General features: G+C 56.9%; 3 protein-coding genes across 7 annotated transcripts; 2 read left to right on the top strand and 1 right to left on the bottom strand.

Moving 5' to 3' along the window:
- The first annotated feature begins 403 nt into the window (after positions 1-403).
- Positions 404-5661, top strand: FBXO44 (F-box protein 44). 2 transcript variants are annotated; one of them, XM_047085628.1, is made up of 6 exons: positions 404-478; positions 1404-1692; positions 3133-3230; positions 3411-3506; positions 3617-3752; positions 4540-5661. In XM_047085628.1, exons 2-6 carry the CDS (start codon positions 1428-1430, stop codon positions 4698-4700), a joined length of 756 nt encoding a protein of 251 aa, XP_046941584.1. In that variant the 5' UTR covers positions 404-478; positions 1404-1427; the 3' UTR covers positions 4701-5661. The 2 variants fall into 2 exon arrangements, with proteins under 2 accessions (XP_046941584.1, XP_046941583.1); XM_047085627.1 differs by having other exon boundaries at positions 3133-3259.
- A 943-nt stretch (positions 5662-6604) lies between these two features.
- Positions 6605-13662, top strand: FBXO6 (F-box protein 6). Of its 4 annotated transcripts, none has more exons than XM_047083632.1 (8): positions 6605-6729; positions 9072-9367; positions 9688-9763; positions 11284-11410; positions 11626-11693; positions 11836-11931; positions 12831-12966; positions 13212-13662. In XM_047083632.1, the coding sequence occupies exons 2-8, from the start codon at positions 9103-9105 to the stop codon at positions 13398-13400; spliced, it is 957 nt and encodes a 318-aa protein (XP_046939588.1). In that variant the 5' UTR covers positions 6605-6729; positions 9072-9102; the 3' UTR covers positions 13401-13662. The 4 variants fall into 4 exon arrangements, with proteins under 4 accessions (XP_046939588.1, XP_046939590.1, XP_046939589.1 ...); XM_047083633.1 differs by lacking the exon at positions 6605-6729 and adding an exon at positions 6960-7893; XM_047083634.1 differs by lacking the exons at positions 9688-9763; positions 11626-11693 and having other exon boundaries at positions 6609-6729.
- A 118-nt stretch (positions 13663-13780) lies between these two features.
- On the bottom strand, positions 13781-19071 carry MAD2L2 (mitotic arrest deficient 2 like 2). The gene is made up of 9 exons (XM_047083636.1): positions 19001-19071; positions 18499-18550; positions 18284-18402; positions 17220-17291; positions 16563-16663; positions 15394-15488; positions 14992-15065; positions 14369-14461; positions 13781-14127 (listed from the first exon to the last, which is right to left on the bottom strand). Exons 2-9 carry the CDS (start codon positions 18536-18538, stop codon positions 14086-14088), a joined length of 636 nt encoding a protein of 211 aa, XP_046939592.1. The 5' UTR covers positions 18539-18550; positions 19001-19071; the 3' UTR covers positions 13781-14085.
- Positions 19072-22087: the final 3016 nt, after the last annotated feature.

Raw genomic sequence — 22087 nt, 5'->3', positions numbered from 1 at the left:
GTCCCGGCTGGCCGCGCCTCTTAAAGGCCCCCGCCTCCGCCCCCGCCCCGCCTTTGGCCCGGAGCCGGGACGCCCCGCAGTCTGGAGCGGTCGGCCCCAGGCCTGAGGCTACCGGTTCCAGGCGGACCCAGGAGGCAGGGAAAGGTCGGGAGTCGGGTTTTTTAATGAGAATGGGGATCTGATTTGGGGTGTCTCCCAGCTCCCTCCAGGGGTGGCTGCTGGGAGGAGGAGGCGAGGGGGAACCGCGAGTCTGGGTCATGCGGAGGGTGCGGGACGCGCCGCCCTGGAGGAGGGAGGAGGGCGGAGGCCCCTCCCGGCGCCCCGCTCCAGGTAATTTTCCTACGTAGCGGTGGGGGGCGCGGCGCGGGGCGGGCAAAGGGGGCGGGGCCGGGGCGGGGCCGTACGCGCTCGGTGCAGCCGGCGGAGGTCCGCTCAGCCCCGCGGCCCAGCGGGATCCGGCAGCGGCAGCTAAGCGAAGGTGACCCGGCGGGAGTGGGCGCGGGGAGCGCCGCGGCGGGGTCGCGGGCCGTCCGGGGCTGGGGGCCGGAGAGCGGGCGGGCGAGCAGGGCGATTTCCGGCCTCGCGGCAGTGCGCAGAGGGCGGCCCGGCGCGGACAAGGCCCAGGCCTCGGGGGCTGCGCGGCGCGGGCTCCAGCGGCGGCGCAAGAGGGAACCGGGGCCGGGGTCGCTTATCGATGCTCAGGGGTCCAAGCCCCAGCTTGGGATTGGGGCACTTTAAAGCCACAACGCAGGGTGGGAAGCGCGCGCGCCGGGGGTCGTGGGGCTGAAAGCCCAGCCGCGAGGATGGAGATGGGAGTGTTGGAAAGGCCTTTCTTTCCCCATCGCCCACCCCCTCTCCTGTCCCAGCTAGGGGGATCATTTACTCTGCGGCCTTAAGAAAGTCGCTTGAGCTCCTTAGACCTCCGTCAGACACCAGGATAATTATTCCCCCTGCCCCCAATCTCTCTCCCTCCTCCGTTGGAGGACTTGCTGGAGTGCTCTGCGGGGCTGCGCATTGTTATTTACACTGTAAAGCCTTGCTTATTGGAAAAGGCCGGCTCTAGCATCAGAAGACTCTTTCCCTCCTCTGTCTATATGACCTTGGGCAGGTACTGGCACCCCTCTGGGCCTCCTTAGCGTCTTTTAGAGGCTGTCGTGTGGTGGCAGTAAAATCAGCTACCATTTATTGAGCATCTGTTGTGTCACGGCATTTGAACCCATTTTAGTACAGTTCCTGGTCCCATTTTTCAGAGGAGGAAACTGAGGCTCGGAGACGCTCAGTGAATTCCCTGAGACAGCAAATGGCAGAGCTGGGATGGGAACCTCCACCACCATGGGGCGTTGCAAACATTCTGTTCTGGGGAAAAGGGCCAGCTTTGAAGGGTAGCTTCTCAATAACCACAGGGGGTTGTCCAGAAGCCACAAGCCATGGCCGTGGGGAACATCAACGAGCTCCCTGAGAACATCCTGCTGGAGCTGTTCACGCACGTGCCCGCCCGCCAGCTGCTCCTGCGCTGTCGCCTGGTCTGCAGCCTCTGGCGAGACCTCATCGACCTGGTGACCCTCTGGAAGCGCAAGTGCCTGCGTGAGGGCTTCATCACCGAGGACTGGGACCAGCCTGTGGCCGACTGGAAGATCTTCTACTTCCTACGCAGCCTCCACAGGAATCTCCTACACAATCCATGTGCTGAAGGTGGGATGTAGGGTGGGTCTGGCCTGCCCCCAACACACACACACACGGCTGTGACAGCAGCTGACTTTCATTACGCATTTACTATGAACCAGGCACTTTGGATGGCTTAACTCCTTAATCCCACAATAACCCCAAGAGGTAGGTGCTGTTAATGCTCCCATTTTTCAGATGGGCAAACTGAGGCCAAGAGTGGCATTTTGCATTCCACTCTTAAGATTATTTCCCCAGTGAGGGACTGTTGACCAGTCAGGACTACTTGTGCCCAAGACACAAGACCAGGAAATCAGAGCCATAATTTGTTGGCCTGGATCCCAGACTCCAGAGCTAGGCATACTAGGACTGCCCCAGAGTGCAAAGGGGACTTTATTCATGGGAGGATGAGAGATCCACTCTTCTTTCCAGCATATTACAACAACAGGTAAAACAAAATTTCTACATCACCTAGAGCTCTCTTTTTCTCTTACTGCATTGTAACTCATTGGCCAGGCACTGGGATGGGATGGGATGGGAACCTCATTTTCTAGTATATGACCAAATTCTGGAGCAAAATGACAATGAAATAACTCCAAGCTGTCCAGAGCTTTCAGATGCCTGCCTCACTTGACTCCCCAATGGCCATGACCATGGACCTTGGCACTCTATGGTCCATTAGCCACACCTGGCCCAGGAGCTGAAACTAGCTTTTGTGATTTTAAATGGTTATATATCAAAAAAATAAAAATAAAAATAAAGACTAATAGAGATAGTATGTAGCCCACAAAACCTAAACTCTTTTGGCCCTTGGCAGAAAAGGTTTGCCAGCTCTTGTTCTTAACTCCAGTTTACAGAGGACAAAACCAAGCCTCAGAGAGGGAAAGCAACGTATCTAGGGTCACACAGCCTCATACTGGTAGAGCTGGGACTAGCTCCAGATCTGGCTGGCTCTGGCATCAGAGCGTTCTCCATCACAGAAGGGATCTGGTCACTCCCATGGTCGCATGTCTTGGGATTCCCAGTGGCAATCACTTGCCATGGTGCCTGGCACACAGGAAGCACCTAATACAAGACAGCTACTATTGGGGCGCCTGGGTGGCTCAGTCGGTTAAGCGTCCAACTTCGGCTCAGGTCATGATCTCACAGTTGGTGGGTTCGAGCCCCACGTTGGCCTCTGTGCTGACAGCTCGGAGCATGGAGCCTGCTTCAGATTCTGTGTCTCCCCCTCTCTCTTCCCCTTCCCCACTCCTGCTCTATTTCTGTCTCAAAAATAAATAAACATTAAAAAGAAATTTTTTAAGTAAAAAAAAAAAAAAAAGACAGCTACTATTGATCAACAGCATCCCACAGCGTGAGGCTTGAGGGTAGCTGCAGAGATCCAGGGAGCAGATCCAGGAGGAAGGGGCACTTGTGAGAAAGGGACCACTGAGGGGCTTCCCTATGACATGAGTTCTGCTCTCTGGCCAGAGGGCTTTGAATTCTGGAGCCTGGATGTGAATGGAGGCGATGAGTGGAAGGTGGAGAACCTCTCTGGAGACCAGAGGAAGGAATTCCCCAATGACCAGGTCAAGAAATACTTCGTGACTTCTTATTAGTAAGATCTGAGGCTGGGGAAGTCTTGGGGTGGGGGGAAGCCCAAGCCACTTCACCCAGGGATCTCCTGCCCCTGAGAGGGGCAGCCCTAACCCCCCAGTGCCCTAGTGCTGAGCCCCAGCCCCTCCCACCCCTCCGCCCGCCCTCCCCAGCACCTGCCTCAAGTCCCAGGTGGTGGACCTCAAGGCCGAAGGGTATTGGGAGGAGCTGATGGACACCACACGGCCGGACATCGAGGTCAAGGACTGGTGAGTGCCTGGGGCGAGGGCCTGGGGGAGGGGGGCCTGCCACTCAGGCGCCCCGCCCCCACCCTGCCCCCCATCTCCGAGGCCCTGATGGGCCCTCCCTCTGCATGCAGGTTCGCAGCCAGGCCAGACTGCGGGTCCAAGTACCAGCTGTGTGTTCAGCTCCTGTCGTCAGCACATGCGCCGCTGGGGACCTTCCAGCCAGACCCGGCAACAATCCAGCAGAAGAGCGATGCCAAGTGGAGGGAGGTATGTGAACTGGGAAGAGGGCAGGTGGCATATTGCCCAAGGCTGAGACTGCAGTCAAACGGGCCTGGGTTCAGATCCCAGCTCTGCTGCTTCTCACCTGGGCACCAGCTGCTCGAGCTCGAAAAGACATCAGCGAAATGATGCTGGTAAAGCCGTGTTCGAAAAGGTTGGTGGGTTCTAGTTACTAATATCGGTTATTCCTACTATTTAGACCAGGGGGCAGCAGACACAAATATTTTAGGCTTCGCAGGCGTTGCTGTCTCCATCACCTCTACTCAACCCTTCAGCTGGGCCATTGCGTTGTGAAAGCAGCTATATAGACATGGCTGTGTGCCAGTAAAACTTCATTTACAAAAACAGGCAGTGGGCCCCTAGGCCATAGTTTGCCAATTGAGACCAGTGCTGTCCAGGAGAAATGGTCTATGTAACCAGTAGCCACATGTGACTATCGAACACTTAATAAGAGCTAGTCCCTAGTGTGACTGAGGAATTACATTTTTAATCTTCTCTAGTTTTGATTAATTTTAACTGAAATAGCCACGCGTGTGCAGTGATGACCGTATTGGACCTCTTTCACCTTCCTTCAGTTCCTTTGAGCTGCGCTTAGGCAATCCTGTGGAGTGGACGGACCCAGGAGGACTCTGCTCCATTTTACGGATGAGGAAACTGAGGCAGAGAGGGGAAGGGGTCTGCCCAAAATCACAGAGTAGGACTAGAACTCAGTTCTGCTGACTGCTGGGCCAGCATGAAGACCTTGGCCCCTGACCTCTCTCCCTCCACCTGCCAGGTCTCTCACACGTTCTCCAACTACCCACCCGGCGTCCGCTACATCTGGTTTCAGCACGGCGGCGTGGACACTCACTACTGGGCCGGCTGGTACGGCCCGAGGGTCACCAACAGCAGCATCACCATCGGGCCCCCACTGCCTTGACGCCCCCCAAGCCCTGATCCGCCAAACCCCGACTGGTAAACTGCTCTCAGAGAAGGGCTGGGTTAGGGAAGGGGAGGGGGGCCGGGCTCCCCCAGACCTCCTGGTTCATCCTTGCCCCTCAGTTGCCTATTTTGTGGAGCCTCACACGCCATGGGGGCCAGCGCTCTGCCCCAGGTCTCAGCCTGAGTGATGGCAGGGGAGGCCTGCGTGGGCTCCTTTAAGAGATGGGGCCCCTGAGGTTGGGGAGGTACAGGATGTTCTCCCAGGTTCCTCCGAGAGTGGTCTCCAAGCTCAGATGCCAAATCTAGATGCGTGTCTCCTACCTTCCCCTCCTGGGCCCTTTCTCCCTGTCTACACTGGGGGCCCTCAGAGCAAGGACAGTCAAGACATCCGGCAAGCCTGTGCCTGGCCTAGTTCGTGCAGATGCTGGGAGGTGACCACATAGCTCAGGCAGATCTGGGAGCAGAAGAGGAGCTGTGCTGGCCTGTCTTCTGCCCCTCCCAAGCTCTTTGCTCTGCCCACCAAGCTCAGGCCTGGCCTGAGATGGGCAGGCCCAAGATGGGTTGGGGTCCAGGCCAGGTCTGGACTGACCTCATTATCGATGAAGCCCGAGAAGTCAGAAGTCAGATGGGTATCAGGTGGAGGCAGGATCTCCAGAAGACCCCTGGAGTCCTGTGCATGGTAACCCAGGGCAGGTGGGGGGCAGGATTAGACCCTGATTCTAAGAGCCAGGACGTGTAAGCCCTGGATGAGATGAGTGGGAGGTTTTCAAGGACCACCCATCCACCTCCATGCCCAGATCACCTTCCCTGTGGCTTGGAAAACATCCCAGGCCCCTATCCCACCCCTGGAACTGCCGTTCCCAGAACACCCCCCCACCCCACCTGCCCAACCTCACTCCTGCCTCTCCCTCCTGCTGGAAGGACAGCTGTGCTGTGATTCTGCTCCTGCTGCATGCAGCTAAATAAAAGGTGTTCCCAGCCCAACCTGTGCCCTGTGGTTTCTGAGGGGGAAAGGCAAGTTTCATGGGAAGCCCTGCCCTGGGGGGTGGGGGGGGGGGAATATCTGGGTAGCCCTTGTATGCATCTCATTGCAGGCACCAGTTACCGCTTACTTACTTTGCCAAGAGTTTTACTGACATTAGATGAAGCCCCAGCATTTAGAATGGTATGCGGCACACAGTTGGTGCTTAATGTACTGTTTATCTCAGTGCAAACTAGATTAGGGCCTCAGCCTTGGCAGGGACACCACTCACTAGCAGTATGGTAAACTAGTTAGTAAAAGACACCTTTGGGGGAGATGCAGCCCTGACGAGTTACCAAGATGGCCTGGGCCAGGCACCCTGGCGCAGTGCACAGCCTGCACAACCCTTTGTGGTTGCCTTAAGTAGGTGCTTGATAATTATTTATTGAAGAAAGGAATTAATAAATTTAATCCCGACAAAAACGCAGGGAGGTTTTTACTTTTGAGTAAATTGAGGCCTAGGCGAAGCCAGTCCCTAGTGAAGGTGAAAGCCAAGCTCCAGCCCAGAGTTCCAGCAATCACCCTCTGGGGCGAGCCCCACCTCCCTCTATACCGGAAGGAACGGGTGAAGAGGTCTCAGGGTGACCCGCGCACAGGTGGACGCTCGGTTAGGAGAAAGCTCGGACTTCCCTGAGGGAGGAGAAAGCAAAGGGAAGACGTGGGATCCGGCTGCCGAGCCGCCCACCACCTGGAGGAGAAGACAGCTTAAGGCTACGAGGTCCGGAGGGTCGGTAGCGCTGCGGAGGCACCGACGACCTCAGGATTGATTCCCTTCCCTTGGCTGCGGAAGGAGCGGGCGTCGGGCGGGAGGCGTGGGGCGGGGCGAGGCGGTGGGCGCGGCCCCGGGACCCGAGGGGGGCGGTCCGAGCGCGGCGCGTGACGCGAGGGCGGGGCGGGGCGAGAGCTGACGGCGCAGCGGAGGGCGAAGGGTCCAGGCAGACCCGGAGCTCAGGTCAGGCGGGGCGTCCCGCCCCGCGTCCAGGTCGCAGTCCAGCCCGGGGGACGGGCGTGGGACAGGCGCGGGTAGGGCTTGGGTGTCCGGAACCCCCCGGGGTAGGGGGGGGAGAGGAGGAAGGGAAGGGAGGGGCTGGGGGCGGGGCATTAACTGAGCCGGCGACGCAGTCTCGAGCGGGCGGGGCCTCCGGGGGGCCGCGGGGCGGGGGTCGGGGCGGCGCGAGGCGGAGGGGCAGCGCGGGGCACTGTCGCCCAGGTCTGGTCACGAGCCGGGCCGGGTCCCGCGCCGCCGGGTCCTGGCTCCGGCTCCGGGCCGTGCCGCCTGGGAGCGACACCCTGCCCGGGGCCGATCTGGGACCTCCCGGCAGTACCCTGCCGGCGGGGCCCGGGACCGGCCCCAGACTTTCCCAAGCCTCAGCTTCTGCTTTCGAGAAGTTGGCATGCTAACAGTACCTGGAGGGGGTGTTAAGAAGGTCGCGACTCGGGCTGGGGACGTGAGCAGCACAGGGTGCCCCGGGGTGGCTTCGCCTCCTGCCCCAGTCAGGCCTCGCCGGAGAACCTTGAAGTATAGAAACTAAGGGAGCGGGTGCGGGTGATAACGTTCAACCAGAGCCAGAGACCAGACTCTGGACGCCTGGGTGAGGAGCTCTTCGTACCTAAGTCTCCTCTAACTCCGACCCAGCGACTTTTATTTGGCCTAGACAGTGCCTTTAGAAGTTGCCAACATTTAAAAATTGACAGGTTTCGTATTTTCAAAATTGTTTAGAGTTGCTTCTGAAAAATCGGAAGACCTAGCCACACGCAGTTTTTCCCATCCTAGCATTATTGTGCAAGGTACAAGTACTTTTTCTATTGTTCTCTGCCCTGCTGAAACGCTCCTCTCTGGGCAGGAACTACATTATGCGCCCACCTCATTTTTGCTGGGATGGTAGCTTTGGGAAGACCGTAGGCTGCTATGGAAAATGAGAAATCTCAGAAACTCTGGGGGTGGGAGAATAGTTCCCCCTTCTCCCACCTGTAATCAGATGAGGCCCATCTGAGTGACAGTGGCTGGCCTTCTCTCCCCTCCTAGAGGATCTCCTTAGAGATCTGGATAACCAGGCAAGATTCAGGCCAGGGTGACACTGTAAATTTTCCAGAACCCTTGTGCAATTCAGGTGTAGAGGGTGGAAGGTGTTCTTGGGGGCGAGTAACTACAGCTGCTGGAGTGTTTTTGCTGTTAACGACAGAAGTGTGAGTAATGGTGCTCTGGAGCACTTCTTTACCCGCCCTATGCTAAGTGCTTTGCTTGTGCTAACTCAGTCCTCCTGGCCCTTCTGAGGTTGGGACAGTTGTTAGCTCCTTTTACAGCTCCCCATGCTAGCCACTGCAGGCCAGGATTCAAACCCAGGCAGGCTTGCTCAGGCTCCCTCAATCTGCTTTGCAGTTTCTGAGCATTTCAAAGTGGGTTCTGGCCTGATGCCCAAACCAGAATGGAGTTGGGGGGGGGGTGGTGCTTCTCATTGGGGTGTTTCAGCACATCTGGCTTCCAGGCCAAAGTGAGCAATCTGGGGAGAGGAAGTTGGTTTCTCAGCACTAGCCCCACCGCTTAATGAAGTTGTGACGTGGAATATAAAATCTTTATTATGTCCCCAGACAGATAGTGAATTCCCAGCACCAAAATAACATCACCACAAACTCCTGCAGAGCCCACAGACAACAGCGTGGCCTCGGCAAGGTCTTCCAGGCCACCAGGTCCACCATTACTTTTTTTTTTTGAGAGAGAGAGAGAGAGAGCAGTGGGCTCACCCAAAGCAGGATTTGTGCTCACCCAAAGTGGGGCTCCAAGTCATCTGATGCGGGGCTCGAACTCATGAACCGTGAGATCATGACCTCAGCGGAAGTCGGATGCTAAGCCGACTGAACCACCCAGGCGCCCCGTTAGGCAATTATTTTTTAATGGGGGGGGAAGGGCCCCTTTAAAGATTAGCTCCTAAAGTCTCTATTAATGTGTTTACTACACTCTTTTAAAAATGTGCGTAGCATGTGACCACTCCGTATTCTGACAGCCTACTCTGTACTGGAAGGACACTCAAATGCGCCGTCTACCCCTCTCGTTTCAAAAGCCCGGGTGGCTCAATCGGTTGAGCTTCTGACTTCGGCTCAGGTCATGATCTCACAGCTCAGCTCAGCTTAGCTCCTGAGTCCAAGCCCCGCGTTGGGCTCTGTGCTGACAGCCCGGAGCCTGGAGCCTGCTTCAGATTCTGTGTCTCCCTCTCTCTCTGCCCGTCCCCCGTTCACACTCTCTCTCTCAAAAATAAATAAATGTTAAAAAAATTAAAAAAAAAAAAAAGAGCCCTGGCTGAGGTCCCTGGGAATCCGAGGGGGTCCACCTGCTTGGTCAGGGCTCGTAACCAGTGTTGACCCCACAGGCCTGTGTGTGCACCCTACCGCACCCCAGCCATGGCCCCGGTCAGCATCAACGACCTCCCTGAGAACATCCTACTGGAGGTGTTCACGCACGTGCCCGCCCGCCAGCTGCTCCTGCGCTGTCGCCTGGTCTGCAGCCTCTGGCGAGACCTCATCGACCTGGTGACCCTCTGGAAGCGCAAGTGCCTGCGTGAGGGCTTCATCACCGAGGACGGGGACCAGCCTGTGGCCGACTGGAAGATCTTCTACTTCCTACGCAGCCTCCACAGGAATCTCCTGCGCAATCCATGTGCCGAAGGTGCGGGGGGGGGGGGGGGGGGGGGGACTGCCCCCAGGCCGGTTCCCTCCGTTTCCCGCCACTCAGGAGGCCTTGTTTACCCTCACGATTCCCACACTGTCTGGAACGTTCTCTCACACCCCTCCCACACTCCCCTGATTCCTCATTCTTCAGGTCTCAGTTCAGACACCTGCCCGCGCCCCTCCCCCCCCCCCCCCCCCCCGCCCCACATCTATCTCTATCACATCCACTCTGTTCAGTTCCTTGATGACACTTTCATTACCTATAATTACCTTATTTATCTCTTGGTCGTTTTTTTTTTTTTTCCCCCTCTGCCACAGACTTCAAGGTCCAGACTTCATGGGTCTTGCTTGCCCCTCTCCGCCCAGTGTCTGCAATGATGCCTTCACATAGCAGGTGCTCAGAAAACGTTTGTTGAATGAACAGAGTAAACATTCACCGTCCTCTCTTGAGTTCGGTCTAAGCTGCCTAACGTTTCTGGAGGGGCTTCCTCTGCATCAGGCACTGGACTGAGGTCTTCACAAATGTCATTATCCTCCTGTTATCCCTATTACCCAGATGAAGGAAATAAGGATTTCAAGAGGTGACTGCGTAATTTGAGGCCCCTGCGTAGCTCTGAATGTTCTCTTCTGTCTGCCGGTGGTTTTTTCCCTTCATTGAACACCTACCACATCCCAGGCACCGGGCTTCTCGTTGGGGCTACAGCAGCAATCGACTGAGGCGTAGTTTGTACACTTGGAACCCCTTCCGCGTCGGTTTTCTCTCTTGACCCTCACGAGGATCCCGAGAGTTGACCAAATAAGTAGGTTGGCTCCATTTTATAGATGGGGAGCCCTAGGCCCGTGATGAGTGTCCTACCGGAAGATCCAGAACTTCCCAGTTGCTGGGGCCCGGTCCTGACTGATAAGGGCCCTCGGGCCCCTCTCTGAGGCCCCACAGACAGTGGCCCAGACACCCAATCCCTCTGCCTGCCCCAGATTCCACTCCGAAGCGACCCAGCTGAGCTGCCGGCTCAGCTCACACAGCTTCCACAGAGCCCGCCTGCTTGGCTCAGCCCCATTGCTGGATTTCTGTGTTGTTCCCCTGGGTCTCTACTGGCGGGCCCCAGGGCACCCAGGGAATAGGTGTGGGCTTCTAGTAGAGGGAGCAAGAGAGCAATTTGGAAAAGCTCCCTTGGTGACTGTTCTGGAAAGCCTTGGTAGAGAAACACTGCTGTTTTTTTAAGGTTCTCTCAGCTCAGTCTGAATGTCTGAATGGGGAGACCGGAACCTGCCAGGCCAACCTGGTGGGGATCACGAGTATGGGGTCACCACGTGCCACCAATGCAGAGGACGCCCACCCTCACGGTTACCCCTCCTGCCCTGGGCAGAGGGGGGTCTGAGCTAGCCCAGAAGGTTCCCATGACCTGCCACCAAACCCACAAACCAGTCCTCGGGCCTCCTTGGATCTCAGTTACATAGCTAGGGTGTCAGGGGAAATGTCAGTCAAGTCAGTGGGCCACGTTGGGACAAACTGACATTAGCCATTAAGAACAGAAGTACCATCACAGGCCCTTCATACTTCATGTTTTGAGAACTGAAACTTGGGTATTTCCCAGAGCCCTCCAGCAACAGTGTGAACGAAAGGAAGGAAAGGCTAGTTTAGAATTTCTGGTAATATTCTCTATTTTTCCCAGCTTCATGCTACAAGTAGAGCCCGTCAGGGACAAGGTGGGACAGAGAGGGTCCCGGATCAGAGCCCACATGGTGGGGACAGGGGGGGAATGTGCTGGAGGAAAGGCACTTTGGAGGGGTGCTCGCCTTGAGATGGGAGCTTGAGTAAGCCCAGCCTTATACCTCCCTCCCTCCTGACAGCAGGAGGGAAGGGCCAACTGTACACTTACCCAGGGGAATCTGACCTTGGTCCGTTTCTCCTAGAGGATATGGCTTCCTGGCAGATCGATTCCAACGGCGGAGACCGCTGGAAGGTGGAGAGCCTCCCCGGAGACCACGGGACAGACTTTCCCGACTCCAGAGTCAAGAAGTACTTTGTCACATCTTTTGGGTAAGGGACAAACCACCGAGCCGGCAGTGTCGAGGGGGAAGGGGGTCAGGACACCTTTTGCCAAACCTCAAGCTTCAGCGAGGGCCTCTCTCTGCAGCTGGAGGAAGTGGATGCCTAGAGCAGGAGTCCTCAGCGGCCTGGATTCATGGCGGGGGGCAGGGGGGGGGAGGCGGTGATTAGGGTAAGTCAGAGGTATCTTCTGGTTTCTAATCTAGGAATACGAGTTCACCAAGGTGCCCTCTTTGGGACCCTTGCACTGGGGTCACATGCCACCGAGGCACAGGTGGGTCAGACCCCTCCCCCCATGTGTTTCTCATAGGCCAGCACCAGCCAGTGGCCGCGGCCCCACAGCAGTCGGGGGACACTGCTGGGTCCTGGCCACGGCGCACACCCGGGAAATGTCCACCTTTCCTTATGCTCCACAGGATGTGCCTCAAGTCCCAGCTGGTGGACCTCAAGGCCGAGGGCTACGGGGAGGAGCTGCTAGACACGTTTCGGCCCGACATCGTGGTTAAGGACTGGTGAGCAGGGCTCGGGCCGCGCTCTGCGTCCTCCCCTCTTTCCTTTCTGGGAACACCCATAGGCAGTGCCCAGTCTGTGCCTGGCAGTGTCCTGGGGTCGGGGCTGCCCCCAGAGCCGGCCACCCTGGCCCCGCCGCCCCTGCCGGCGGACCCGGCGCTTGCTCATTCAGCGCTTCTGGGCCCTCCTGCCACCCTGCATCGGCACGTGGTAATTCCAGTTTACAGATGGGGAGACTGAGGCCCACAGATAAAGTGTCACCAAACAAGTACTGAAGCAGCAGAGACACCAGGACGCACCCTCCCCGGACTTTGCTGCACGCCTCCCGCCTATCTGCCTTCCCTCCCCCTTCGCCGTGCACCCCTCAGCTCTTTCCCAGGCTCCTGCTCGGCACCCAGAGCTCTGCAGGACTCTGGCTTGGCCCAAAGCAGCAGGGGCAGGACCCCAATTCCAGCCAGGCCCTAGGCCGCCACTCAAAGCGTCCCGGATGGGGCGGGAGGGGCATCCAGAGCTGCAGAGGGGTGGACAGCAGGGCTGAGCGGAGGGTGAGCTCCATAGCAGCCCCTGTCACACAGGCCACCCCTTAAATCTCCCACCACATTTCCAGTCTGATCCATGATAACGTACAGGTGACACAGCTCCCGCAGCCCAGGCCTTGATCCGTAAGGACCCTTTTGCTGTGTTAAAGGGACATCAGCAGAGGATACCCAAAAGGGATGCTGCTTTGCTCCGCTGCCCCAAGGGCACAGTAGGGCCCAGGGAGCAGTGAAACCAGCGGGGCCTCAGGGGCAGAGCAGGGAAATCCAACTCAGAGCTCCAGTTTATGGGGCTGCCACCTCCCCCACCTCCAGGGCCACCTTCTGTCTTGGGGTGCACAGTCCTGAGCCCCAACCTCCCCCAGGTTCGCCGCCAGAGCAGACTGTGGCTGTACCTACCACATCCGCGTACAGCTGGCCTCAGCTGACTACATCGTCCTGGCCTCCTTCGAGCCCCCGCCTGTGACCATCGATCAATGGAACAATGCCAAGTGGACGGAGGTGAGGCCTCACCTGCTTGCCCTTCACCGCCTGCTTCTCTCAGGGCCACGAGGGCAAAGAAACAAGGGTCAGCCTCAGGGCACAGAAGGCCCCCAGCTCTCCTGCCTGGAGCCGGTGGCGTCCAGCCCGGGGGGCTCTCCCCTGCGGGACCTGGCTCTTTCCTTCCCCTCTCCAGTGGGGTGGTCACCCCATCTCGTCCCTTCCCCAATCCTGGCGATCACTTCTTCCTCTCCCCACCCCCCCAGGTCTCCTACACTTTCTCAGATTACCCTCCAGGCGTCCGCCACATCCTCTTCCAGCACGGGGGCAAGGACACCCAGTTCTGGGCAGGCTGGTATGGGCCCCGCGTCACCAACAGCAGCATCGTCATCAGCCCGAAGATGACTAGGAACCTGGCCCCCTGCACAGCTCTGCCTGAGACCACAGAGGGGTAGGAGAAGGTTGTCTGCCTGCCCTCCTTCCCTCACCTCAGAAGGCCCTTCTGACAGCCCGTCATTTGATAGCCATTCATCCGTCCTCTGTCTGGGCCAACTGACTGCCAAAGGTCTCCTCCGGCGGAGCGTGTAGCCGGCAGCGAGGGCCCCTGCCCCTGGAGCTCCTGCCCCAGTTCCAACCTTGGGGAAACCCACCAGTTTGTGGGAGCCCCCAGTCATGTGCTCTGACATTTTCTCACAATAAATGTTTTCCGTAAAACCAGCCTGGGGTTGGGTTTATGGGTGGTGGGGGGGGTCCCTGGCACTTTGGGAGAGAAGCAGCCCCTCCTCCCAAGTTAATTTGGCTGCTCCTGCCCCTCTCCAGTTAGCGACAGCCCAGCTCAGCCCTTGGGGCTCTTTATTGAAACAACTCACAGCACAGTATTTCAGACAGACAGTGTTGGCCGGCCACATCCCAGGAGGCCAAGAAATCAAGGTCCCGGCATCCTTCCCTGCCCTCCTGGGGAAAATTCCTCCATGAAGGCAATCAGACCTGAGCGGCGCCGGGCCGGAGAGTGGGTGGTCCATACACAGAGGCAATAAGAGCACTTGGAATCGGGGGGAGGGGGTGTCCCTCAGCACCGCCCTAGGCTGGGGGCCCCCAGTGTCCCATAGTTGTTACATCCATGATCGGAGCATCACACCCTCAGCTGCTTTTGTGAGCTCGCTCTTCCACGTAGAGCTGCATCTAGTGGACAGGAATAAACCGCCAAGGTCAGGGGCACAGCCAGGGCACGTCCTCAGGAGGGCCCATAAGCCCCAGGCAGACAGATCCCTGCCAGCGGTGGGGCAGTGTGGCACAGCCACGGGTTAAGGGAAAGGGAGTTTGGAGCCTTACGCCAGGCATTCCCTGGTCATCTCCTCCGAGCCTTGAGCCATTAGCCTCAGCGTACCGTCTGTAAAGCTCCCCGGGTCCCCATGCAGCTCACCTTTAAAATGTCTGATGTCATCGTTTTTAGCGGTATCAGCCGGGGATCATGCATGTGGACGTCCTGCTCGTCTGCCAGGATCCAGGGAAAGTCCTAGGGTGGGGACCAAGGGAAGCGGGTGGAAGGGGGCTGGGCCGTGGCCTGTCCTCACTTTGCTACCCACTCCCTCTCCAGCGCCGGGGTCCCCAGACTTCAGGGAACACCAGAGTCGCTAGGGAGCTACCAGCATTGGGGACTCCCGGCTTCCTCCACCCGAGAGGCCGAGCCCATGGATCCGAGCTTGCCGGGGCACCCAGGTGATTTAACGAGCCCAGACACCATTTCAGAAACTGGCGGGTGAAGACCCCCCCCCCCCGCCCTCTCTTGAGAGCCACCACTGAGCTGGCAGCCCCAGGACACGGCTCCACCCTCCTCTCAGTACTGGGTGCCCAGGCCGGGTAACGACCAGCATTCGGCCACACAGTTAACACACAACAAAAACCTGCCGCGTGCCAGGCACCGCCACCAACAATGTTGAGGGTGCGCGAACAGCAACACCCCGGCCCACTCAGAACTGTGGCATCTTGCTTTCAAAGCCTCCTGGCTGTCTCCCTGCCCTCCCTCCCAGACGGGTCTCCTCTCACCTTGATGACCTGAATCTTCTCCATGTTGCGGGTAGCAGCTTCTCTCGTGTGCACTAAGACTGTGAAGGTACAGCCTAAAGAAGCAAGAGTCCGGTCAAGGCTGGGCCACGTCACGCCTGCCACTGGGCACAGTCTCTTCCCCGCTCCCAGGCTGGCTCAGCAGCCCCCCCAGGGGAGAAGAGTGTAAACCAAGTGCTAAGACAAGACACAGTCAATAGGGAGACTGAACCCCGGTGGAGTCCATCAGGGTAGCTTCCTGGAGGAGGTGGACTTTCAGAGAGGTTCTAAAATGCAAGAAGGAAGAGAGGTGGCTTGATACAGCAAAGTAGGGACCGGAGAATGCAGCCCGAGCCAAGGTAGCCATGGAAAGGCCCGAGGACAGTGGGGTGGGGGCGAGCACACCTGGGGGGTTGTGGTCCAGGACAGCATCACACACACTGATCTTCAGGATGAAGGCTCGGAGCAGCTGCTCCACATGAGACAGCAGGGAATCTGAGCTGGAAGGAGAAGAGGAGAGGCTCCCGTCACACTGGCGGCCCTTCCCACCAGCAGGCAATCAACCCTGGAAACAGACCTGGGGGTCCAGGGGCCCTCTCTGCTTCTGACCGTGTTGGCTTTGGAGGGCTTGGCCACCTATCCTATCTACGCAGTTAAAACCATCTGGAGAGTTTAAAACCAATGCCGAATGTGGCACCTGGGTGACTCGGTTAAGCGTCGGAACCAGTCGTGATCTCACGGTTTGTGAGTTGGAGCCCCGCCCCGGGCTCCGCACTGACAGTGCAGAGCCTGCTTGGGATTCTCTCTCCCTCTCTCTCTCTCTCAAAATAATAAATAAATAAACTTAAAAAAAAAATGCTGAGTCCCATGCTGAGTCCCATCCCAAACTAAGTCCAAATGGGGCACTGTGAGCCCCCACAGGTGGTTCTAATGTGCAGCCAGGTCTGAGAACAAGGACACAGCCCAAGCCTCTTCATACCCCAGAACACCAAGCCAGGAAGGGAAAGGGCTTGCCCGAGGCCACACAGCAAGTGGGAACAGGTAACAGTGCCCTGACCTCACCAGGAAACCAGGAGCTGACCAGCCAACACGCTTGCCCAAGGTCAACTTCTGGTTGACTATGGGCTGGACACTCGACTAGGAAGTCAGAAAACTGGGTCTGGTCCCGGCTCTGCCACCATTTGGGTGACCGTGAGTGGTTCATGTCATCTCTCTGGTCCTTGGTTTCTCCGTCCATAAAAAGAGGTTGGGAATAGCCATTCAGCAAAGTGATGGTTTGCCAAGTGTGGGCCTCACAGAGGTTACATGAAGACCACAGGGTGGCCAGCCGCGTTAGGATAGCGTTCCTTGCCATTCTCCTCTTTACTGAGCTTCCTGGAGGAGGTGGGCTTTCAGAGGGGTTCTAAAAGGCAGGAAGGGAGAGAGGGGGCTTGGTGCAGCCAAGTAGGGACCTCAGAACACAGGCCAAGCTGAGGCATTCAGGGGCTGCCCTAAAGGGGTGAGTATGGGGGCGATTTCTAGGGACCTCATACCAGCCAGCCAGCTAGCTAAGAGTCCGGGGAGAGGCGGCTTACCTGATGGACAGCAGCGGAGGCTGGGTGATTTCAAAGACGAATTTCTCCACTGGGCGGTGCTCTTTGTCCAAAATTACCACCACCACTTTCTCGACATCGTTCTGCAAGGACAGGAGTCCCCTAGTCCAGGACCAGGTAGCCCACCCACCACCACCACCTCCCTCCCTGCCCAAGGAAGGACGGCACGCCCACAGCCCTTCTCAGCTTCTAGGCTGAGGGTCCCTGGGCTTTGAGAATTTCAAGTAGGCATCGCTGACATGAGCGGTACAGGCTGGGAGGGGAGAGAGTGTCCGGGCCCCATGGGGGTTCCAGGACATCTCAGAGAGCGGGACAAGATAAAAGGAGGAAACCCTCAGGGGGCAAGCCCAGACAGAACTTGGGGGCAGGGAGAGAAACAGACGTGAGAAGAACCCAGAACCCTCTGGGGCAGGCTCCACTTGACCAACTCCACAAAACAGGGCTCCCGGGCCCAGCATACCCTGAATGTGGCCCACGTGCCCTGAGGTCTATCCTGGGGCAGGGGTGGTCTCCAGGGAACAGGAGACATGCTTTGGGGTGTAGAGTCATAGGGACCCCGCACGGTCCCAGCATCACCCTGTCCTGGAGCACTGGAGGAACAGACTGGGCGTGAAGTAGGCTGGAGCCTGGTGCCCTCACCTTCTCCAGCAGTGGCTTGACACAGTGCAGGGTGTCCTGGATATACTGGTTCAGCTCCGGGTGGCAGGACATCTGCACACAACCGCACGATGGCTGGTGAGGCCCAAAGCACCAATGGGGAAACCACCCAACACCCCTACCTCCAGGAGCCCAGGGAGAGAGGCCAGCAACTCCCTAGGGCTCCCTACCCAAGAGACTGACTTCCCATCATGGGGCTGAGAACTGCGAATTATCCACACAGAACGTAGAAGAATTCAGTCTCAACATTAGCACTTAATATAGCATCAGGGGTTTCTAAAGTGGGGTCTGCGGGCTCCTCTAGAGGCTGAGAAGTCCCTAAATTGTGTGTATTTGGGCATACAGGCATTTTTCCCAGAGAAGGGATCCAAAATTTTAATCAATTTTCAAAAATTGAGAATCTGGGACTAAGAGCTATGTGGCCTCAGGTAAATCACTTAACTTCTCTGAGCTTTAATTACTTCATCTGTGAAAGGTCTCGCAAAGAAAAAATGATGAGTAGTGAGATAATCCCATACAACACAGAGGGTGCACAGTAAATGCCATTCTTTTTCCTTTTCCTCGTATATCCTTCAAGCTTCCACCACGTTTCAGTATTGGGTCATTCATTTATTCTAATGTTTACTGAGTGCCTTCTAAGGGCCGGCACTTCTACAGACTGGGGACAGGGTAGCATTTGTTTACTGCTTTTGTCTGCCTTTTAACCTAAAACAACCCCTTACAATGAGGGCAGAGAGCAGGGGTACCTGAAGTTTACAGGGATCCCCTCCCCAAACCAATCATTCGCCAGTCCCAGGAGCTCTTTAAAATACAACCATGCCCCAGGGGCAACTCTAACCCGAGGGTCTGGTCCCTAACTTGGGGCAAGAGGAACTCCCAGTTCAGAGGGATGGAAAGAAAAGTCCCTGCAGTTGTGGCTGGGAACTGAAGGGGCAAGGCCAGGCCGCTGGGGAGTGAGGGGGCTCAGCCTGAAAGCGGAGGAAGAATTCAAAAATCCAACCTCTACCCACCTTGAAGTTCGGGGATGACCAGAGGTGGGGGCTCACCTGGACAGGCACGTTGTACTTCTTACGCTTCTGGAAGATGCCCACCGGGTAGACCTCGCGCACGTAGAGGATGAGGTGCACGGCCACCTCCAGGAACTCGCAGAGGACGTCGGCCACCACTGTGAAGGGGCTGAAGCCGGTGAGCTTGGGAAGCCCGCCGGCCCAGGCCCTCCCTCGCCCCCCCCACCCTGGGTCCGCAAGTCCAGCCTCCCTACCTTGACCAAAGTTGAGGTCCTGTCGCGTGAGTGTGGTCATCCTTACCGCCACCTAGAGGGTGGGGCAGGAGGGGGGGCTGGTTCTAACGGATCAGACTGCCGCAGGGTGCGCTTGCCTCCACCCCCTCTCCCCTCCGTCTGGGGGAATCGGGGGCAGGACGTCCCCCTTCACACAGAATCTGGGCAGCTAGAAGGGACCTCCCACGCTGGCGTCATAGCTCGGGGACATTAGCTGCGCCCCGATCAGCTCTGTCTACTGGCCCCCCGCCCTGCTGTCTCGGGGGCGGGGGGTGGGGGGGTGCGGTAGGAAAGGCCAGAGCTGTGCTCGCAAAAAGGGCACGGCCGCAGAGGGAACGGCGGGTTGCCTAGGCCCGCGGGCGCAAAGCCGGACACGCTGAGAACCAAACCGGGCTGGAATAAGACGCCGCCCTCCGCCTGGCCGGAAACCTCCTCGGAGGGAACCCCGCCCCTCTCCCCTCCCCCGGTGCGGGGAACCACCGACCCGACCACTCGCGCCTCCCGCTCAACCAGCGGCCTGGACTGGGCTCCGAGACTTCCGCGGCGCTCGGGCAGGTCCTAGCGACCGCCTCCGGCCACGCCCACTTCCCCGCGCAGCCAACCTGGAGGCGGGAGGGAGCGGCAGCCGGAGGGGCGGGGCTTGGGAGGGGGCGGGGCCCGGCCTCGCCGCCCGAGATCCCAAGGCGGGAGACGCGGAGACTGCGCGGCACCGCCTCCCTTAGGCTCGGGGTCGGCGCGAGAAAAGACCCCTTCGCTCTCCACGTCAGGTCGCCACGTATTTTGCTCCCCAGGGCGTTTGTCTCGCGTTGGGAGGGAGCGGATAGGTGTTGCTGGTGAGGAACAGGTGGAGGGTACAGCTGGGGACTTAAGACAGCGACATCTACTGCTAACTGCAGAGTCACCATCCCCGGACCTCAGCTGCCCAACCGAAAGCGAATCCGCCGGCTCCGGGGCGGGGACGTCCTCACTCCCGCCCTCACCCAGAAACTAAATGCAGCTTGGGTTTACCTCCCAAGAAGATAAAACCTCCCGGGCCCGGGCATCATAGTGGTAGCTGCCCTTTATAGGGACCCAGCCGTGTGCCAGGCACCGGGCTAAGTGTGCCTGTGGATTATCCCACTAAATCCTCAAAACAGTTCCGTAAGACAGTTACTGTGATTGTCCGCATTTTATAGAGGAGCCAAACGAGGTTCAGAAGGGTGAAGTAACCTTCCCGAATCACACATCTATTGAGGGAGGGGACGCGCGGAGTTGTCTTGGCCCACTACATTTTACAGTTCTGGAATCCCCTAGAGACATGGCCTCTGGAACCGCTGAGAGGCCCCCTGGGAGATAATAATATTAACATTAAAATAATCACTAACTTGAATTGAACACTAACTCGCTGTCGAGCACTGATTTCTTTAATTCCCTCCTTAACCCTAGGAGCTAAGCACCCGTTTTACAGCCCCACTTTATAGATGGCAAACAGGCTCAGAGATGCTCCCTACTTTGCCCAAATCACACAGTTGGAATACAAACCCAGTTCTGACTTCTAACCTGATTCCAGGGCTTCAACTTATTTTCAGCCCCTTTATTTTACAGGTGGGGAAACTAGGGTCAGAGAAGTTGCAGCACAGTTACAGGCAACAAATCAGGACCAGAAGCCTGGGGACCTTGACTCTGACCTCTAGGGACAGAAGAGCTTGTTAGGAGTCACACCCAGCTGTGGGTACCCAGATCTAGCCAGGAATGTTTATCAATTACAGGTCGCTATTGGAGATCTGCACCCGTTTTCACTCCAGATGCCTTCAGACCTGCACTTGCCTACTTCTGATGGGGCGGAGATAAGGAAGAGAATAAGTGACTTGGCCCATTAAGCCAGGAATACCAGCAAAGCATTTCTCAAAGCAATCCTTGGAAATCTGCATCAGAATCCCTGGGGAGCCCATTAAACTCCTGGAACCCAGGCCTCTCTGACCTACTGGACCAGTCTGGGTGCAAAGCAGGGTATGGGCCCTTTAACAAGTTCCCCAGGGACCCTGATGCCCAAAAACATACGGGAATTGCCACGGTAGTTTGGGTTGTTCCCAAAGAAAGTCTGCATTTCATACCATTTCCACATTTAACCCAAAGGGATAAGATGGTTTATTTCAGGAATTGACGCACTCGGTGGCACATTTTGGGCATAGCAGCCCTTCTCAAGACTTGGGGACACTGCCCATATCATGCCATGAGGGAGAGAACCGTTTCCACACAGAGCCAGTTAAGCAGCTCACTGGCTTGTAAACAGTGTCCCCTGGCTCCTTGAGATTTAATCATTATGGATACTTTGGCCCTGGAGAAAGCAAGAGTCCTTCTTTGCCCCTCTCTGGAGGCTGTTCAAGCAGTTTGTCCATTAGTGACAGGAAGTGGCAGTCTTAGGGGGGCAATTTCTTGTAAAGGGGTTCTTGGGATTGGATCCTGGGCTGGGAAACTCAAGAGTCTAGCTGCTTCCATGGGATGGCCTCCAGAGTACAATGTGAGCGACACGAGGACTCATGCCAGGCTCCCAGCCTTAGCCCCCTGCCCTGAGAAGACAAAGACAAGCCACCTGTAGGTCCCCTGACACACAGAGCTAAAGGAACTTCAGAGACACCTTGGCAGACATAAAACCCAACACTCAACATTTTTCAAATGCAGAAAGCGAGGTCCCAAGAGCTTTTGACACTGGGGTACCTGCCTTGTCAACTAGAAACCCATGGACAAAATGCCTACATTTGGGGCTTTGGATTCAGAGTCAGCCACAAGCAGAGGAATGCAGGCTGGGAGTCAGGCGAGGAGGGACTCAAACTGATCTGACCCCTAACCCCAAAAAGGCCTCTATCTCCTCATTTTTGAAATGAACAGGCTGGACAGATGTTCCCTAAACCTCTGATGGCCTTGGGTTCCACGGGGGCCAAGAAGCTGGAGAGGGGGCAGGGGAGCTCTAAGAAGACATCTGTCATTTTTATCCATAGGGCTCTGTGGCATCTGGGTTTCTAGATCTTGAGCACATCAGCATGATGGATAGTCTTGGGACCAAGATTACATTATGGGGTTAATTTATTACATTTTTGAATACCCATTTGCTGGGAGGCTGTTTTTCCAAGTTATTTGCATATTTTTCACCATAATAACAATATGTAGGAGGGCATCTGGGAGGAAAAGGATGGATGTTTAGGAGGAGAGAGGGCTTATTTGCCAACTGGAACAGGTCCCTGAGGGTCTGCAATGAGGACAGAAAGAAAATCACTCCCAAGAGACATTTAAATTGAAACTAAGAGAAAGCAAGATGTAAGAAAGTCTTGCAAAGACCAAGGCCTGCGTGGGCAAAGGAGGATCCCTGGAGTTCACTGAACAAATATGCAACAAGTGAACGGAGTAAAACAATAGGCAATGAAGTATCCAGCCCCTTAAGATGCTGCCAAGGTCCCCTCATACCCACTAGGCTGATCACATGACAGATCATTTATCCCATCCCTGCCTAAGGTTCCTAAGACACCAAACACAGGAGAGTGGGGGGAGCCATAGAGAGTGAGCCACATATAGCCTAGTAACAATCCCACTGGTA

Source organism: Lynx rufus, unplaced genomic scaffold (genome assembly GCF_022079265.1).
Source record: "Lynx rufus isolate CCGP_SWC_20201006 ecotype Redwood Valley unplaced genomic scaffold, mLynRuf1.p SCAF_2, whole genome shotgun sequence".
Taxonomy (NCBI): Eukaryota; Metazoa; Chordata; class Mammalia; order Carnivora; family Felidae; genus Lynx; species Lynx rufus.
The sequence above is the reverse complement of the archived record's forward strand: the minus strand, read 5'-3'. Positions and strand labels throughout refer to the sequence as shown.